Source organism: Acanthochromis polyacanthus, chromosome 21 (genome assembly GCF_021347895.1).
Source record: "Acanthochromis polyacanthus isolate Apoly-LR-REF ecotype Palm Island chromosome 21, KAUST_Apoly_ChrSc, whole genome shotgun sequence".
Lineage (NCBI taxonomy): Eukaryota > Metazoa > Chordata > Actinopteri > Pomacentridae > Acanthochromis > Acanthochromis polyacanthus.
The window spans coordinates 8,617,883-8,637,456 of record NC_067133.1 but is presented as its reverse complement, the minus strand read 5'-3'; the positions used below and the strand labels follow the sequence as shown (position 1 = coordinate 8,637,456).

The following is a 19,574-nucleotide window of genomic DNA, read 5'->3' as shown; positions in this document are numbered from 1 at the left end:
TTTATGAGGGGGGAGGAGGGGGAGGAAGCGGCCTGACGTCACAGCGACCATCTTTAGGAAATATGGTAAACAATAGATTTTATTTTTCCTTTTATGGACGCAAAGTGATCACATCTGTGCTCCAAAACATCCCCTGAAAACCTTCAATAGACCCTCACATTCATGATATTATCTCAGTAAAGTTTATAAGATTCAAAATGGAGCCCAACTTGTTCATTCTCTCCTTACTTTGTGTAATAAACTCAAGCAAAAATGATCAGTTTAGTGCAATAAAAACTCTAATGAAAATAATTCTACTCATTGATCTAACTTAAAAATAAAAATGATTTTGTCTCGTGAATTAATTAATCAAAATAAAGTTTATCAAGTAAGTAAATAATAAATAAAAACTAAACAATCTGATAGAAAACTGATATTTAAAGTTAAGGTAGCATTATTTATCCAGCACATGTAAAATAACTGTTGAACCAAAGTGTTTATATGTTATTAATGTTGAATGCATAAAATATTATGATGTAAATTTTCCTGACAAATTTAAATCTCAAGTTTCTTATAATAAACCCAAACAATATAAATAATTTGAGTCCTAAAAGCTGCAAAATACAAAGAAAACATGTAAATGGATACACCTGCTATGTGAGAAATAGAACATAATGGAAAAGACATCTAATTTTTTTTTTTTTACCATTAAATGAGAATAGGATTTGAAATATAATTGTACTATAAATAAAATAAAAAGTGAAATTATTAAATTGTTATTTACCAACTGCTGACTTTTTTGCCGTTCATTCAGTCTTTCCAGCTGCAGGTTCTTTGTGAAGAGTCACACTAAAAAATGAGAAGTTCACAGGAAACAGCTTTATTATCTGATAAGGGGAAGAATGAGAAAGGTTGAAGGATTTCATCAGAAAAACACAAGATTGTGAAAGTTCCTACTAATGGAACATCTGTTTAAAATACTAGCAAATGCAAAGCGAGAGACATTACAAAGCAGATTCAAACAAATGTAATTATAAATAAATAAAGACTTTCTGTTATTAATGTTACTCTGTGTTCCAAAAAGGGAAAATTAAAAATAAATACATCAAAACCAACATTTTTTGAGTATGTACATTTTTTTATGAATAGCTAGAGAAAATAATTTAAAAAATTATTCAGATGCATTATAATTCAGCTAATTATTCTAATGCTTTATTATTTTGTTATTATTTAAATAAAATTTCATGCCATTATTTATTATTTAAATTTCAACTAATTTCTCATGTTTACCACCTAAGAGCTAAAAGCTTAGATTTCTAATATTAATATGATTATTTCCAAGTGTACATTTTTGATTTATTTATAAGAATGTATGCACAAAAAAATAAACAATATTTGAAAAAACCCTCGGTCCTATTTATATAATGTATAAATATAAATATATTTATATAAATATATAATGTGACAGATGTTGTTTCTGATTTCCTTAATTTCAGTCCCGAATCAGAATCAGTTTGTCATAATACAATGTCTAATGAAATTGCTCATGACTTCTCTCCTTATTCACTCAACAAAAATATAAATGCAACACTTTTGTTTTGCTCCCACTTTTTATGAGATGAACTCAAAGATCTAAAACTTTTTCCACATACACAATATCACCATTTCTCTCAAATATTGTTCACAAATCTGTCTAAATCTGTGATAGTGAGCACTACTCCTTTGCTGAGATAATCCATCCCACCTCACAGGTGTGCCATATCAAGATGCTGATTAGACACCATGATTAGTGCACAGGTGTGCCTTAGACTGCCCACAATAAAAGGTCACTCTGAAAGGTGCAGTTTTGTTTTTTTTGGGGGGGGCTCCACTCCTCTTCAATGGCTGTGCGAAGTTGCTGGATATTGGCGGGAACTGGTACACGCTGTCATATACGCCGATCCAGAGCATCCCAAACATGCTCAATGGGTGACATGTCCGGTGAGAATGCTGGCCATGCAAGAACTGGGACGTTTTCAGCTTCCAAGGATTGTGTACAGATCCTTGCAACATGGGGCCGTGCATTATCCTGCTGCAACATGAGGTGATGTTCTTGGATGTATGGCACAACAATGGGCCTCAGGATCTCGTCACGGGATCTCTGTGCATTCAAAATGCTATCAATAAAATGCACCTGTGTTCTTGGTCCATAACAGACGCCTGCCCACACCATAACCCCACCGCCACCATGGGCCACTCCATCCACAACACTGACATCAGAAAACTGCTCACCCACATGACGCCACACACGCTGTCTGCCATCTGCCCTGAACAGTGTAAACCGGGATTCATCCGTGAAGAGAACACCTCTCCAACGTGAGCATTTGCCCACTCAAGTCGGTTACGACGTCAAACTGGAGTCAGGTCGAGACCCCGATGAGGACTATGAGCATGCAGATGAGCTTCCCTGAGACGGTTTCTGACAGTTTATGCAGAAATTCTTTGGTTATGCAAACTGATTGTTTCAGCAGCTGTCCGAGTGGCTGGTCTCAGACGATCTTGGAGGTGAACATGCTGGATGTGGAGGTCCTGGGCTGGTGTGGTTACACATGGTCTGCGGTTGTGAGGCTGGTTGGATGTACGGCCAAATTCTCTGAAACGCCTTTGGAGACGGCTTATGGTAGAGAAATGAACATTCAATACAGGAGCAACAGCTCTGGTTGACATTCCTGCTGTCAGCATGCCAATTGCACGCTCCCTCAAATCTTGTGGCATTGTGCTGTGTGATAAAACTACACATTTCAGAGTGTCCTTTTATTGTGGGCAATCTAAGGCACACCTGTGCACTAATCATGGTGTCTAATCAGCATCTTGATATGGCACACCTGTGAGGTGGGATGGATTATCTCAGCAAAGGAGAAGTTCTCACTATCACAGATTTGTGAACAATATTTGAGAGAAATGGTGATATTGTGTATGTGGAAAAAGTTTTAGATCTTTGAGTTCATCTCATAAAAAATGGGAGCAAAAACAAAAGTGTTGCATTTATATTTTTGTTGAGTGTATATAAATAACAGACTGGATATAAATATAAACAAGGAAAATGTCTAAAAAAATGTATGGAATATGTGCAGAAATATAACAATAAAATGTTTCATACAGTGACTAGAAAGGTACATTTTACGTATTGCTTCAAAGTAGATCTGTTTTATTATAATTGATCATGTATTGTTGGTTTCCTGTTAGACTACGGTCCCTTTAAACCTAAGCCCCGCCCCTATCGCTGAGCCGCGTCATCACAAATCTCAAACAAACATGGCGGCGCCCTGCGGCTGCTCAGCTCTCCTGGCTGGTTTAGCGCTGTTTGGGACGGTTTTAGCGGTGTTTTATGCGGCGGACTCCGATGTAGCATGTCCCGCGGTGTGTCTGGCGGCCGTGGCCGGACTGCTGCTGACGTTGTGGGGCTTCAGGCTGCGGCGGCGGGACGGAGGGACGGAGCGACGGGTCTGTGTGCTGGTGCTCGGGGACATCGGTCGCAGTCCTCGGATGCAGTATCACGCCTTGTCGCTGAGCAAACACGGATATCAGGTCACTTTTGTCGGGTTTTTAGGTGAGAGTTCATTCATTTATCTATTACAGTCACATCAGGGAGTTTGTCAGCTCTTAAATACTGAATCTGATGCTACGGGAGGGTCGTAAACTCCATATAAAGTATAATTAACAATAAAACATACAAAAACACATATACACTGAATAGAATAGTCAATAGAATAAATCAATAAAATATTAAAATTCCAACTTTCCAGCGCTTGAGAGTGATGCCAACAAGTGTAAACTCAAACTAATTGTTGCTTTTATGCATTAATCTGTTTATTTCAGATAAAAGAAAATGAAAACCCAGTGTGAGCTGTAGAAATGATGTGATGTTTTTCAGACTCCAAACCTCATCAGGACGTTCTGAACGAGGGGAAGATTCAGATTGTTCCCATCGCGGAGGTGAAAGGAGTTCTAGGTAACTGGATCCATTTTACTGTGTTTCTGTATCATCAGAAAAACAACAATGTCGCAGGTATAACGGTGATTTGTTGTTGTTTTTTTTCCCAGTGGGACCCAAGATCCTGACATACGTGTCGAAGGTGTTTCTTCAGTCGCTGCAGCTTCTGTTTGTTCTGCTGACGATGGAGCTGCAGTCTCAGATTCTGATGCAGGTTGGTTGGATCCTGACTAAAAGCTCAAATCTGTGTTTTTTTTTTCGACGGTATAACAACATTTCTGTTATTGGAAGATCCAAAAGCAGCACAAAAATCTGACATATTTTACTATTTTTTAACACGTCTCGCAACGTGGAGCTTAAAATGTCTCTGAAATGCAATTTTTATTTTTTTTTACAAAATTTTAAATTATAATTTCCAGATATTTCTCCATTTTGGCCACCTTTGCAAGTAAAATACTATGTTTGTGTATGTTTTCACACTGCTTTTCAGTAATCAGTGTTTATATGGAGTCTGATCTAAACTTCAGTTATTTATTATTTTCTGCTTTATGGCAGATTTTATTTCCTACATGCTTTTATTTTCTCATCTCATTTCTTTTTATTTTTAATTGTTACATAAATATGCTATAAATCTGTGTGTCCTTTAGGCAAAATAAGGAAGAGGAAGTCACCAGGATTCCTGGTAGTGTGTTAGACTTTCAAAATATGAGCCCAAAAGTGTTTGAAGGAACTTATTAGGATTTGTGGATAGTAATAAAAATAACAGATGAAATAATAAAAGAACCAAAAATGTCACAAGGAAAAGGAACAAGTGGAATAAAAGAAACTGGAGGAAAAAACATAAATAGAAGTCTACAAATACTAGTGATGTAGTGAATAAAATATTTACATAAATAAGTCAATAAAGAAAGAAAAAAATTAAAAAATAAAATTGAAACATCAATTGCACAATATTATATATAGAAAAAAAAATCAGAGTAGATTTTACTTGTCAGTTGTACATCAGATAAGTTTTTTAGAACACATTAAACTGCAGTAGTTGCATTGACACACTCAAACTTTCCCCACATATTGTCGAGTTTTATCAGAATGTTTTTAGCACACTGGCAGGAAAAGTACTTTAAATGACCTCTGTGTGTGTTAAGGTGCTGTGAGAATAAACCTGCTTTCTATGTGAGCACTTCAGTTAAGCTTTTTATTTAAAAAAACTGAGAAAGTTTTATTTAGTTCTGCTCAACTTTAGCTGCCTTAGTCGTGTTTTCTGGATTTTTTGGGTGACTAGTGTTTGCAGCATTGCTATTTTCAGCATTTTAGTTTAGTTTGTTTCCTTAGTTTGCCTGCATCTTCTTGCTTCTTTGCTCGTGTTTCCTCAGTTGCAGTGGTTAAACTCTCAGGTTCACTTAACATTTCTGTTATTTTTTCTATTTTCATTGATTCACAGTAAATAGAGAAACTGTAGCAGCACCTCAAACCGCAGCCATCGAAATGAGAATCAGTTTAATTTCCAAGTATTTTTTCACATACGAGGATTTGACAGGATTTAGTACATTAGTAGAGAGTGATCAAAGAAGAAAATAAGTGTTACTAGACAAATGAGAAGTAAGTGAAGCAAATCCAGAGAATTTTGAGTAATAAAAACTGGTAGAATTATTGACAGTGTGCAGGAATGTGCAAATTATTCACCTGAGAATGTGCAAAGTTACATGATATGTGTAGTAGATGTGGTTTGTGCAGTTTCATTTTGTATCTGCTGTTTGCTCTTTGTTTCTTAGAGGTTTTTCAGGTTTTATTCTGTGTATTTGTTACTTTTTGGGGGGACTAAGAGCCACTATTTAGGTTGATAGATAGATACTTTATTAATCTTGAGGGAAGTTTAAGATGCTGCTTTTCTAGCTCTGGTTGGATTCCTTTTCAGACGTCACTCTGTCTACTCTGTTTCCCAGAATCCTCCTGGCCTGCCTGGCATCGCCGTCGCCTGGTTCGTGTGCGTCCTCCGAGGCAGCCGATTGGTCATCGACTGGCACAACTACGGCTTCACCATCATGGCGCTGAGCCTCGGTCCGGCTCATCCGGTGGTTCGACTCGCAAAGTGGTCAGCGTGGCTCGGTTTTCCTGCGATACCGAATGGATTTTTTTATTCTAAATTCCGGCTTTGTTTTCTCTGACAGCTGCTCTTCCTCCCATCTTCAGGTACGAACATTTCTTCGGACCTTTGGCCACCAACAACCTGTGTGTCACCAACGCCATGAAGGACGACCTGCAGAAAAACTGGGGCGTCAGGTTGGATCTGATTTCTGCTTTACATGTTGTCTGTTTCATTTGGTCTCAAATCATCAAATCATTTTCTGCTTGATCATCTCTGGTCTGCTTGAAACTTTTCAATCACAAAATATGGATGTTTAAAATGGTGTCTGTGAAATGTCAGCATCATTTACCAAACTCTTTCCGAGATGATGTTTGAAAAATTTGCCCGTCGACTCACTTTCAGCGGGTTTATTCTCACATTGAAATTATAGACCGTTTGAACAGCAATATCTGAGGAAATATTGAAGCTAAAACCTGAAATTTTCTCTTATTTCTCATCTTGTCACTGATTACTGAGACCTATAAAGAGATAGAAAAGGACATCAAAGTGACATAAATTAACCACAAAATGACGCAAAATATCTACAAAAAGACATAAAACCACCACAAACAAATTACAAATATCTATAAAGAGACATTAAAGGAGAACAAAGGGACATAAATGAACCACAAAAAGATGAAAAATATGAATAAAGACACACGCAAAACAACTTCAAAGAGACACAAAATGATGAGAAAGACACAGAAAACAGCCACAAAGAGAAACAAAACAACCAACCAGACGCAAAAAAAACACTGACCCACTTTGATCAGGTTTTTCTCACGTTAAATTTGAGTCCATTTGACCAACAATATCTGAGGAACTATTAAAGATAAAAACCTGAAAATTTCTTTGTTATTTCTCATCATGTTAATGATTCAGAAACGTGTAATATTAGACAAGTTGATCAAATAATGTCTGATTATTGGTGAAGTATGAAAATTCTATCTTTGAGCTCAAATTAATAATAAAAAACAGATCATACAGAAGTCAACTGGTGATATTTTCTCTACGTGTCACAATGATGCAAAACTAAACTTGTAAAACACTTTAATATTAAATACTTGGCCACAAAAATGAAAAAAAATGCAGTTTTGTTGAAGTTTTCTAACTAGCAGGTAAAAAAAGTTAATTCTCGGAACTTGTGTTTTCAGAATTAATGACATGATGAGAAATAACTGTGAAAATTTCAAGTTTTTATCTTTAATAGTTCCTGAGATTATTAAAAATGTTACCAAGAATTTTCCCCACATAATGATGCCGCCACCACCGTGCTTCAGACCAACATGTCAATTCAAACAGCCTAAAATTTCAACGAGAAAAAAAACCTGCTGAAAGGCAAATTTAGCAAAAAGAAATCTCAGAAAGTTTTATATCTATGAAGCTAAAATTCCACTAATATCTTTATAAATATCCTGATTTTATGCTACAGAAATTTAAGGCGAATCAGAGATGGGTCTCTAGAAACGTGGGTAAAATCTTGAGCTGCGGTTTCTGACAGTCTGATGTCTGCAGGGCGACGACGCTTTACGACCGACCGCCGTCCATCTTCAGAGAGACGCCGCTGAAGCTGCAGCACGAACTCTTCACGAGGCTGGCCGACGTTTATCCTCACTTCCAGGACGCTGGGTGAGTTATAGAATACAGAAAACCACCATTTAAAATCCCACAAAACATCCTGTAAGAGGATGACTTCTGCTGCAACAGTTTTATTTTTATGAAGCTGTCAAACCACAGAGTGCATATATTTAACTTAAATACGGAATTCCCACAGACTTTGTGTGTGTTTTAAGCTCTAAAGCTGTAAATTAAGACATTTGTTTGTGTTTTGATGGATCAAATTTAAAATCGGAATAAATACAAAACAAAGCAGTAATTAAAAATGAAACATTATAGTTCATGATTTATATGTTTTTATTGTTTCCTGTATTTTTGTTTCTTTTCTTTGTCTTAGTGTCTTTTTTTTATTCTGTCATGTTTTAGTTTGTGCAGTTTTATGTCTTCTGTGCTGTTTTTTTTTTCGGGGTTTTCGCAGGTTTTATTGTCTGTCTGCTGCTTCTCCTGGTGAAAAGGTGGTTTTTCTGATATTAATATGACTGGCTTGCTGCATCCACTGATGTTCAGGTCTGAGGATGAGGATGTGGAGGTGGAGAGGACAGTTTTCTCAGTCCGTGATCCGGCCGACGGCACCGTGACGCTGAGGACGAATCGACCGGCGCTTCTGATCAGCAGCACCAGCTGGACGGGTAACCGACACCAGAAACACCACGAAATCCAAAATCAGACTCAGATATGACGCTCTGAGACCCGCCCAACGATGGCTGAGTTTAAACAAAAAAATCTGTAATAGAAACTCAGAAAATTTAGCATCAGATTCCAACGTTTGTCTGCTGTTGCCAGCAAAAGTGGCTCAACGGGTGAGCATCGGGTAAACATCCATATCCACATTATCTTCATAAAGGTTCCATTTTACTTAATATTTCAAAATAAAACTGAAAATACTCCATCCTGCTGATTTTCTGGAGTAAATGTGAAGTTGTAAATGACTCCAACAAGCAGCAAATCAACTAAAATAAGAGCAACTGGAGGTAAAATGAGTTCAGCGCAGGTGGAAATTTATCCTCTTGGTCTCAAACTGTTACTGCAGATATTCTTTCAATGAGGTTTTTCCTTTTCCCTCCACAGAGGATGAAGACTTTTCCATCCTGCTGAAAGCTCTTGAAGGTACAAATCGTCCAAACTGAAACTAAATCAGAAACTAGAATGTTTTCCATCATCTCACGGCTGTTTGTTCTCTACAGATTATGAAGGTTTCGTTCAAGGAGGCGCTTCGTTGCCGTCTCTGGTCTGCGTGATCACAGGTAACTTTCTGCTGCTGTGAAAGTTTCTGCCTTTTAATTTTAATTTTAACCAGTTTTATGTTTTCATGTTTCTTTTATCTGTTTTCCAGCTGCTTTAATGCAAAAACACTGATTTAAAAACACATTTAAACAAAAAAAAAACACACAGAGAGAAGAGAGAGAATAAAACAATCATTAATAAAAGGCAGGAATAATTAATTTGAGCTTTTAAATGCAGTTTTTGGAGCTTTAATTGATTAATCTCATGCGACTCAAAGACATTTTTCTAATCTGGTGTCCTTTTAACTGTTTTAATTAGTTTAAATTATTCTGTAAACCTCTTTAATCAACTTGTCTGCGCTGTTTTTGAGTAATTTAATCACATTTCTTTCATTTTTAGGACATATTTTATTCATTTTTCTTTATCATTTCAGGACCAGTTTTGTATAAGGAGGCTCACAAATACACTTTTTTTTAGCTCCTTGTGGTGGAAAGCTTCTTGTAAATGTGTTTTTGTGTGTTTTTTCAGGTAAAGGTCCTCAGAAGGAGCATTACAAGAAAATCATCGACACTCTGCGTCTGGAGCACGTTAAGATCTGCACTCCCTGGCTGGAGGCCGAAGATTATCCTGTTTTATTAGGTAGGTTTGAACTAAATCCTGAGCAGTTTCTGGGTGTTTTTTTGTCCCATTTTTCTTCACTGTGGGCTCATTTTTCACTCTACTCCGCTCATCAGAGCAACTTGTAACATCATTTTGTAGGAAACAAATTTGAAGATGTTTAATATAAAATATAAAGGCTGGTAAGAGCAGCCAAAAGTCATTGAAAACACGCATCTTGAAAGTATCAATGGAGGAGGAACATTCGACAGAAAGAGGAAGTCTGTTCTAAAACTAAACCAGAGAAGCAACAAATGGAGAAACAGAATTAAGTTAAACACAGTAAAGATACAGAATTTCATTATAAATTCATATAAAGTGTAGAATATAGATAAAGACAACAAACACCAGTTGATGAAAACAAAACAATTAAAGCATCTAAATGTCAGTACATTTAATAACAACTAAGTAGAGTAAAAAAGATCAAATTTAAAAAATAAGTGTAAAAATATCTAAAAAGTGATAATAAGCCAGTCATTAAATCAGTAACTAAGTCGGGACTCAGGAAGTAACTAAATCAACAAGTCCGTAATAAACAAAGAGTAAAAGAGAACAAAGCAGATGCTCCCAAACAAAATGTCTTACACTTCTTTACATTTACTTTAGGAGTTAAATCATCTGAGCACATTAAAATAAGAATCACTAACCTGCCTCTACATGTAAAGAACCTATTTAACTCATTTGTTTTTGTCGTCCAGGTTCAGCAGATCTGGGAGTTTGTCTCCATAAGTCGTCCAGTGGACTCGATCTGCCCATGAAGGTGGTCGACATGTTCGGCTGCTGCCTCCCCGTCTGCGCCATCAGCTTCCACTGGTGAAAACACTTTAAATGTAACCCACTTTCAGGTGCACATTAATGGAAATGTTTTCTCACAGCTAAATGTGTTTTCCTGCAGTTTACATGAGCTGGTGAAACATGAGGAGAACGGACTGATCTTCAAAGACTCTGCAGAGCTATCGCAGCAGTTAAAGGTGAGAAGAACTCCTGGAAATGTGTTTCTGTAACACAAATGCAGCCTTTAAAGTGTTCAGGAGGCCTCATTATAGTTATTATGGTATTAATACATCCTCCTCACAGACAGCGTTGCATGAAATTATGATTAAGCTGAGAGTATTTCCTCATATTCCATTTACGTAGCGCCACTATATGAGGATAATTCTTGTTGTTTGCTCCTAGTGTCTCCTGTCAGAGTTCCCCAGTTCAGATGGTAAACTGGGAACCTTCAGGAAGAACCTCCGGACCAGCAGGGGGCAGCGCTGGGACGACAACTGGGACCAGAATGTTCTGCCGCTGATCAGCTCCAGATGAAGCAATCAGGGAAGCTGATACAGAGATAGCTTTAACCCAGTGGTAGTTGGTGGTACTGCAGCTATAAAAAAATACTGCAGAGTCGCCTGCAAAACTGTTCACTAGGTCGGTTCTGTGTATAAAATGTGCAGTCGAGCAAACAAACCTGATGCAAAAGCAAAAGTAGGAAAATATTTCTGGCTCTTTGACCATCTTTGAGTCCAGTTTTTATTTAGACGTTTCCATGATGAACACCGAGGTCACAGCAGGAGGATGATTAAAGGACCAGCACTAAGGATTTTTTGTTTGTTTGTTTTAAAGTTAATACATTTAAATTGCAAATAAACCCCCAATACATGTACATTGGCCATGATGTGCAACAATATTTGGGTAAACACAACAACAAAAAAAATAGAAAACAGGACCACCGTTATAAAACAGAATGGAAAACTAATAAAAAACTACAACAATGAAATATTTTAGACAATACAAACAAAATAGATAACTCAAAACAAAAAACATTTTAGAAAACCTAACAAAACTGAAAGATCATTTCAAAAGGAAAATTTTAAAAAACAAAACAGAAAATGCAACATTTTGTGTTTACTGTTTTGTTTGTGCAATATTTGAAATGTTTCGTGAAATGTTAGATTGTTTTGTTGTGTTTTTCTATAATGTTATATTTCGAACTTCAGGGCCACCGTCTAAATCTTATAATTTTAGTTTCATGTCTGCTTAAGTCTTTTCTTTTTTAGGAAGACGTGTGGATTCATGCTGAAAGTGAAACGTCTGATAACTTCAGATTCTTTACAGGAAACGATGATGAGATTAAAAAAAAAAAAACTTCAGTGAACTTTCCATCTTTTCATTCCTGCAGCGTCACTTGAATGTACAAAAGACACTTTGTTACGATGTACAGCTGTAAATAAAACCTTTATTGTGTTAAAGTGGTCTGTGCAGTCTGATCAGCTCGATGGCGGAGAGTCTGTTGTAGGGAAACACCTGTTGGACCGGTTCTGTCATCACCTGGTGGCCGATTCCTGCTTTTTCTGCTCAAACAGGAAAAAAAAAAGGTGAGTTAACTGAAGATGTAAAGCAGCGAGTTTAATTATACACAGAGGTTATTCAAAGTTAAATTAATTCAAGACAGCAAACTCAGGTTCAATAAACTGCAAATATATTTATAGAATAATTAAAATTAATTGACTGGGGCAAATAAAAAACATGGAAGAGACAAAGTGCTAGGAAAGAAATCAAAAATGAAGTGTGAAAAAAGTGCGGACAAGATTGATAAAACTACAGAGAGTTTTAAAAAAGATTAATAACACTTCTTATAAGCAGTGGAAATAACGACAGTTGGGTAAATTAAGTTCTAAAGGAAGCTGGTTCGAGCAGCAGAATCCAACTCTCATGAACAAAAGTTTCCATCCACTTGTAAAGACCAGGTTTATCAATGAGTCCTATAACTGCATTTTCCATGATGGAATCTTTGTTACAAAAAGCAGTCTAGCATTTTGGTTTAGAGGCCTTTTGCTGTACAAGAAGGAAGTTCTTCCTCTAGAAGCAGAACCTTAAAGCTCCACTGAAGTTTGCTGCTGATCACATGGACAAAGAAAAGACCTTCTGGAGGAAAGTTCTGTGGAGCAGAAATATGTTTGGAGGAGAGAAGGTGAGGCCTTTACCCCAAGAACACCAAACCAAATCAAGCATGGTGGTGGCAGTATCATGCTCTGGGGATTTCTGGAAGTACTTCCACCTTCTTGTGCTGAATGTGAATTGTTGACTTGCAGTCTTGAGTCAGATCAAACTGTTTCTCACCAAGCTGCAGTTTAAATCCGCTGTAGGTTTCTGGGTTTCTGATGGTGGAGCAGATGAGGACTTCAGGAGACGAACAGCTGAAGATCTTAGACAGAAGCTTCACCAAACTAACGGCCACATCTGGGTCATAAACCACATCTGCATCACAGGAACAAACATCTGTGAGACTTCACCGTTCACACCACTGAGTCAGCAAACAGAACTATTTTTGGTCATCAGTATTCTTTACAGTTTTTTTAAACAGAAATGTAAAACATTAACTTGTTCAAGCTGTTACTGTGTCAGAATTTGCTGGTTTTTGGAAGATGGAGCCTAAAGGAAACAAATATAGAAAAGAAATGGGCCTTAAGATGGAACCTTGAGGAACTCCACATCCAATTAGATTTGTGTCTCTTTGTCTTGGTCTTATGTTGTTTGTGATAATTTTGTGTCTGTGGTTGTTTAATGTCTTATTGTGGTCGTTTAGTGTCTCTTTGTGGTGGTTTTCTGTCTGTTTGTGGTCATTTTGTGTCTCTTTGTGGTGGTTTTCTCTTTTGTGGTCACACTCTGACCTGCAGCGATGACGGTGTCGGCTCCGATCCGTCTCAGCTGTTCCTCTGTCGCTGAGGTCCAGTCCAGCTCCTCCACTCTGACCTCTGGAGTCGTTTTGGGCTTCAGTCCGTTCAGCTGGACGTTGTCTTTGAGTTTCTGGAGAACTGCAGAGTGACAGTCGCTGAAGACGAAGCTGTTCGGGCTGCAACAGCGACACACGGTGATCCCGGTCAGACCGACACCGCTACCCAGCTCCAGAACCGACCTGCAGAGGAGGGACGGAGGTAAAACCTAAATCCTAAAATCAATTAAACTAATAGGTCATGTTGCAAATAAAGTTAAAAAAAGCTATGGCTCTAATTCATACAGTTTATATAGCATTTGCCTTTTTTTACCAGAATAATGTGACACTACTTTGCCCTCCAAAAAGATTACATTTAATTGTCTCTTTATAGATATTTTTTGTCTCTCTGTGGTCATTTGTTGCTCTTGATAGTCATTTTGTATCTTTATAGATATTTTAAGCCTGTTTTTATTCATTTTGTGTCTATTTGCCATCATTTCATGTCTTTTTGTGGTCATTTTCTGTGTCCTTGTTGCCTTTTTGTCTCTTTTTGATCATTTTTTGTCTGTTTGTGAACATTTTTCTCTTTTTGTGATTTTTTTTTTGTCTCTTTGTTGTCAGTTTGTGTGTATTTGCCTTAATGTCATACACACGTGGACAAAATTGTTGGTACCCCTCAGTTAAAGAAGGAAAAACCCACAATTCTCACTGAAATCACTTGAAACTCACAAAAGTAACAATAAATAAAAATGTATTGAAAATTAAATAATCAAAAACAGCCATTACTTTTGAATTGTTGATTAACATAATTATTTTAAAAAACAAACTAATGAAACAGGCCTGGACAAAAATGATGGTACCTCTATAAAAGATTGAAAACTATTTGACCAGAGTGACATGATTAACTCAGGTGTGTCATTTAATTGACATCACAGGTGTTTCCAAACTCATAATCAGTCAGTCTGCCTATTTAAAGGGAGACAAGTAGTCACCCTGCTGTTTGGTGAAAAGGTGTGTACCACACTGAACATGGACAACAGAAAGCGAAGGAGAGAATTGTCCCAGGACATCCGAAAAAAAATGATAGACAAACATCTTAAAGGTAAAGGCTATAAGACCATCTCTAAACAGCTTGAAGTTCCTGTGACAACAGTGGCTCATATTATTCAGAAGTTCAAGACCCACGGGACAGTAGCCAACCTCCCTGGACGTGGCCGCAAGAGGAAAATTGATGACAAATTGAAGAGACGGATCGTTGGAATTGTATCCAAAGAGCCCAGAGCAACCTCCAAAGAAATTAAAGGTGAACTCCAAGGCCAAGGTACATCAGTGTCAGATCGCACCATTCGTCGTTGTTTGAGCCAAAGTGGACTTCATGGGAGACGACCAAGGAGGACACCACTGCTGAAAAAAACTCATAAAAAAGCCAGACTGGAATTTGCAAAAATGCATGTTGACAAGCCACAAAGCTTCTGGGAGAATGTCCTTTGGACAGATGAGACCAAACTGGAGCTTTTTGGTAAGGCACATCAACTCTATGTTCATAGACTCAAAAACCAAGCATACGAAGAAAAGAACACTGTCCCTACGGTGAAACATGGAGGAGGCTCAGTAATGTTTTGGGGCTGCTTTGCTGCATCTGGCACAGGGTGTCTTGAAAGTGTGCAAGGTACGATGAAATCTGAAGACTATCAAGGCATTCTGGAGAGAAATGTGCTGCCTAGTGTCAGAAAGCTTGGTCTCAGTCGCAGGTCATGGGTCTTCCAACAGGACAACGATCCAAAACACACAGCCAAAAACACCCAAGAATGGCTGAGAGAAAAGCGTTGGACTATTCTAAAGTGGCCTTCTATGAGCCCAGATCTGAATCCCATTGAACATATGTGGAAGGAGCTGAAACATGCCATTTGGAGAAGACACCCATCAAACCTGAGACAACTGGAGCTGTTTGCTCATGAGGAGTGGGCCAAAATACCTGTTGACAGCTGCAGAACGCTCATTGACAAATACAGAAATCGTTTAATTGCAGTGATTGCCTCAAAAGGTTGTGCAACAAAATATTAAGTTATGGGTACCATCATGTTTGTCCAGCCCTATTTCATTAGTTTGTTTTTTTAAATAATTATGTTAATCAACAATTCAAAAGTGATGGCTGATTTTGATTATTTAATTTTCAATAAATATTTTATTTATTGTTACTTTTGTGAGTTTCAAGTGATTTCAGTGAGAATTGTGGGTTTTTCCTTCTTTAACTGAGGGGTACCAACAATTTTGTCCACGTGTGTATCTTCTGTGGTCATTTTGTGTCTCTTTATGGTTGATTGATGTCTTTTTTTGATCGTTTTATGCCTCTTGGTGCTCCTTTTGTGTCTCTTTGTGGTCATTTTGGTGTTGTTTCTTGCCTCTTTGTGGTCATTTTGTTGTTTTTTTGTGTCTCTTTGTGGTCATTTTGGTGTTGTTTTGTGCCTTCATTATTCCTGAATGAAAACATGCTAATGGTTCTGCTGTTTCTGGTACCTCCCGGTGAAGTCCTGCCGGTGCTCCAGAGCCCACTCGGCGAGGTACAGCGCCGCCTCCCAGGTCACCAGGCCGGTTGTTCCCTCTGAGATCAGAGCCACGTTCTCCATCAGGCTGATGGTGCCACCACCTGGCTGCAGGAGAAACAGCAGGAGAACCCGATCAGACCTGACCTCGGTTTATTTCCACGTGGTTTTAACTGAGCTGCTGCTTCAGTCTGGTACCAGTAAGTAGCTCTTGTAGCACTCGCTGGACTCCTCGGCTCCGATCACTTCAGCCAGAGCGTCGTACAGCTGATCCAGAGGTTCACAGCCTGCTGCCTCCTGCTGCAGACACACAAACGCACAACACGGTCACACAATAACACAAACACAACAACAATGCAGGTTTCATCTGTTACTGCTGTGTTGTTCAGAGAAACAACTCAACTGACATCAGCTGGTTTCTGTTTATGGTCAGTTTGGATCTTTAAGGATCATTTCATGTCTTTTGTGGTTGTTTTGTGTTTCTTTGTCAATGTTTTGTGTATTTTCTGGTCAGTTCAAATCTCTTTGTGGCCATTTTTAATCTTTTTGGAATGATTGTGTCTCTTGTCATTTTTGTCTGTTTTTTGTCATTGTGTGTCTCTACAGGTATTTTTAGTCTCTTTTCAGTTATTTTATGTCTGTTTGTGGTCATTTTTTTCTCCTTTTCTTGTTTTTTTTTTTTTTGTCTCTTTGCCATCATTTCATGTCTCTACAAATATTTATTGTCTCTTTGCAGCCACTTTGTCCCTTTGTGGTCATTTTGTGTCTCTTTCCAATTGTTTTGTGTTGCTTTGTAGTTATTTCTGTCTATATGTTGTCATGAAGCATGTGTTTTTGTGGTCATTTTGTGACCAAATACATTTATTTCTGCATTAGAAAGAACTCTTCATCTTCCATTAATCAGTGTTTGATGGAAACTTTCTTAAAATGTTTGAACTGATCGACCTTCATGGATTCTTATTTCTGTTTGTTCTCTCCTCGTACAATAAAACATTCACTGTTTTCATCACTACCTCGACAAAAGCCTCATTAAGAACGGCTCTTTGCTTCTTTTAGGAAGACAAACTGTAAATTAAACTTTCTTTTTTACCAAATAGTTTCTTCGAAGCTTCAAGGACAGTTTTTTTTTTAATAAATAGGAGTAAACCTCCTTGTGATAGAAATTGTTCCTGAAACTGTTGCTGACAGAAAACCGACCAGTTTGATGAGCTCCGACAGGAACAGCCTCCTGAATCTGACCGATGGAGGAAACTTCCGACACAGAGGGTGCAGACAAGTCTGTAGAATTCACAGAAAACAACATCACTGTTTATTCCACTCATACATTCTGACAATTTACATTTATAACCTGATGAAATGAGAGTTTGTTTACCTGCTTCAGGATCTCTGAAATAATCTCTGATGACTTGTCGCTCTGAAGGTCTTCTTCTATAAACTGTAAAAGCAGAAAAGATTAAAATTAGTCCTTTAATAAATTAGATCCAAATACGATTTAGAGACAGAAACTGGCTTTAGCTTCAGTTTCACACTATTTAAATGTAAATTGCACTTAAATATGTCAACATTTAGTATATGCGGTCTAGTTTTGACATTATTTCATTGTTGTTTAGTGTGTATAGTAAAAAAGTTGTGACCAGAGCATAAAAAATGCCACATGCATGAAAAAATAACAGTTTTAAACATTGATATTCCCTATTTTTAATTCAATCACACTAGTGTAAATATGTCACATGTGCGATGTCGAAATTCAAATTTTGTATTGTTGTGTGTGCTCAGAAACATTGCCAATGACTGTTATGTTATTCAAAGCTACTCATAATTATAGGGTTTTTAAACCTTTTCATAAATTTAGGTGCATTTACAGTTTATTAATGTGCACCATCCCTGCAAAATACACCTGTAAGCGATTAAAAATCTGTCTTTATTGGTGGTTAAATTACCTAAAATCTACCTATATTCAGTGCCATTACAACCAGCTCTTATCTCAGGCTTTGAATCTAAACCTTTTGGTCAAATGTTAAGTTTCTTTGAAAATCCAAGCGATAGAATTAAGCAGGAGCTGAACCAAAAACTAAAATAAAATTAAGATTAGTTAATTAAATACAGGCTCGCTGCTGGATCATATTTAAGCCGAATTACACAGAAGGCTTTACTGTTTTATATTTTAAATGATTTTAGTGATGTTATGTGATTGAACGTGTTATTGAAGAGCTTAGAAACAAGATTTGACTCATTTTTGAACGGAGTCTGGTGTCTCGAACTCACCGTCCAGGGAAACGAAGGAAGGCGGCTCATGGCGAAAAACGACACCTGGAAGACCTTTAAAATATCTTCAGATTTTAATAATCTATTTTCTGAGGTTTGACTCTGCTCTGAATGCGCCATGTTCAACGTGCTTTTGTTTACTTCCGGTTTACCCAGAATCCACCGCGATGATCTGTCGCTATAGCTACTGGGTAATGTGGTTTATTATTAGTTTTTATGCTATTTGAATAGCGAAAGGAAGAATAACAATTAATATTGTTACAAATTTTTTTACGTACTTCTATACTTAGAAATATTAGTAGAGGTATTAATTTAAGTTATTTATTTTGCTTTTTTAAATATTGGAATTATTCCACAAACATTTCAAAACAACATACAGAAAACAAACATGTAAATTACATAAATAAATGACAGTTTATGGTAAAAACATCCAGCAAACATTTTTTATTGTTATTTTCTTAATATTATTACTATTGGTAGTAGTATTGTTTTGATATTTTTTGTATTATTACAATTTTAAATGTTATTATTAGTTCAATTTTATGTCGAATTATGGATTTAATTAAGCAACAAACATCTCAAAAACAACATGCAAATTGCAAATGTTTAAAGTCGATGCAAACATTTTAAATACAACAAAAATAAATTAGAAAACTGTAAAACACCTTGATTAAACAATAGTTTATGGTAAAACAATAAAAAAAATAATCTGTTGACTAAAGAAAGCAATAAAGATGATTATTATTTTAAATTATTAGGTTTAGTACTTTTAAAATATGACAATAATTACTGCTACAATAAAATTATATTTATATATTGTTAAAAATCATAGATACTATTCATTTTAAGTTACTATTTATTAAAACCATCTCTTTTTTTCCAAATTACACTCAACAAAAATATATATACGCAACACTTTTGTTTTTGCTCCCATTTTTTATGAGATGAACTCAAAGATCTAAAACTTTTTCCACCTACGCAATATCACCAGGGCTGCACAATGGATCACTGGTTAGCACTTTTGCCTTGCAGCAAGAAGATCCCCGGTTCAAATCTGGGATCTTTCTGCATGGAGTTTGCATGTTCTCCCTGTGCATGCGTGGGTTTTTTCCAGGTACTCCGGCTTCCTCCCACAGTCCAAAAATATGCTGAGGTTAATTGATGACTCTAAATTGCCCGTAGGTGTGAATGTGAGTGTGGTTGTTTGTCTGTATATGTAGCCCTGTGACAGACTGGTGACCTGTCCAGGATGTCCCCTCCCTTCGCCCGAGTCAGCTGGGATAGACTCCAGCACCCCCCGCGACCCTAGTGAGGATAAAGCGGTGTATAGAATGGATGGATGGACAGTATCACCATTTCTCTCAAATATTGTTCACAAATCTGTTTAATCTGTGATAGTGAGAACTTCTCCTTTGCTGAGATAATCCATCCCACCTCACAGGTGTGCCATATCAAGATGCTGATTAGACACCATGATTAGTGCACAGGTGT

General features: G+C 37.1%; 2 protein-coding genes across 4 annotated transcripts; one reads left to right on the top strand and one right to left on the bottom strand.

Annotated features, from left to right (window-relative positions):
• The first annotated feature begins 9 nt into the window (after positions 1 to 9).
• alg1 (ALG1 chitobiosyldiphosphodolichol beta-mannosyltransferase) lies at positions 10 to 11,809 on the top strand. Of its 2 annotated transcripts, none has more exons than XM_051941149.1 (13): positions 10 to 65; positions 3,893 to 3,970; positions 4,063 to 4,166; positions 5,896 to 6,044; positions 6,143 to 6,232; positions 7,593 to 7,706; positions 8,202 to 8,323; positions 8,763 to 8,801; positions 8,879 to 8,938; positions 9,447 to 9,557; positions 10,274 to 10,388; positions 10,471 to 10,546; positions 10,752 to 11,809. In XM_051941149.1, the coding sequence occupies exons 3-13, from the start codon at positions 4,137 to 4,139 to the stop codon at positions 10,881 to 10,883; spliced, it is 1,038 nt and encodes a 345-aa protein (XP_051797109.1). In that variant the 5' UTR covers positions 10 to 65; positions 3,893 to 3,970; positions 4,063 to 4,136; the 3' UTR covers positions 10,884 to 11,809. The 2 variants fall into 2 exon arrangements, with proteins under 2 accessions (XP_051797109.1, XP_022055625.2); XM_022199933.2 differs by lacking the exon at positions 10 to 65 and adding an exon at positions 3,237 to 3,568.
• On the bottom strand, positions 11,777 to 18,224 carry eef2kmt (eukaryotic elongation factor 2 lysine methyltransferase). 2 transcript variants are annotated; one of them, XM_022199934.2, is made up of 8 exons: positions 18,084 to 18,224; positions 17,191 to 17,253; positions 17,016 to 17,096; positions 16,017 to 16,118; positions 15,793 to 15,926; positions 13,232 to 13,476; positions 12,681 to 12,818; positions 11,777 to 11,911 (listed from the first exon to the last, which is right to left on the bottom strand). In XM_022199934.2, exons 1-8 carry the CDS (start codon positions 18,201 to 18,203, stop codon positions 11,805 to 11,807), a joined length of 990 nt encoding a protein of 329 aa, XP_022055626.2. In that variant the 5' UTR covers positions 18,204 to 18,224; the 3' UTR covers positions 11,777 to 11,804. The 2 variants fall into 2 exon arrangements, with proteins under 2 accessions (XP_022055626.2, XP_051797110.1); XM_051941150.1 differs by having other exon boundaries at positions 16,017 to 16,115.
• Positions 18,225 to 19,574: the final 1,350 nt, after the last annotated feature.

What these genes read in the sequence shown, in the direction of transcription:
- alg1 (XM_022199933.2), top strand. Translation starts at nt 3,274, where the DNA reads ATGGCGGCGCCCTGCGGCTGCTCAGCTCTCCTGGCTGGTTTAGCGCTG. An exon ending in GGAGGTGAAAGGAGTTCTAG is followed by an intron (nt 3,971 to 4,062) that starts GTAACTGGATCC and finishes TTTTTTTCCCAG; the next exon opens with TGGGACCCAAGATCCTGACA. An exon ending in CAGAAAAACTGGGGCGTCAG is followed by an intron (nt 6,233 to 7,592) that starts GTTGGATCTGAT and finishes TGATGTCTGCAG; the next exon opens with GGCGACGACGCTTTACGACC.
- eef2kmt (XM_022199934.2), bottom strand. Translation starts at nt 18,203, where the DNA reads ATGGCGCATTCAGAGCAGAGTCAAACCTCAGAAAATAGATTATTAAAA. An exon ending in TTTCAGAGATCCTGAAGCAG is followed by an intron (nt 17,097 to 17,190) that starts GTAAACAAACTC and finishes TGAATTCTACAG; the next exon opens with ACTTGTCTGCACCCTCTGTG. An exon ending in GCTACAAGAGCTACTTACTG is followed by an intron (nt 15,927 to 16,016) that starts GTACCAGACTGA and finishes TTTCTCCTGCAG; the next exon opens with CCAGGTGGTGGCACCATCAG.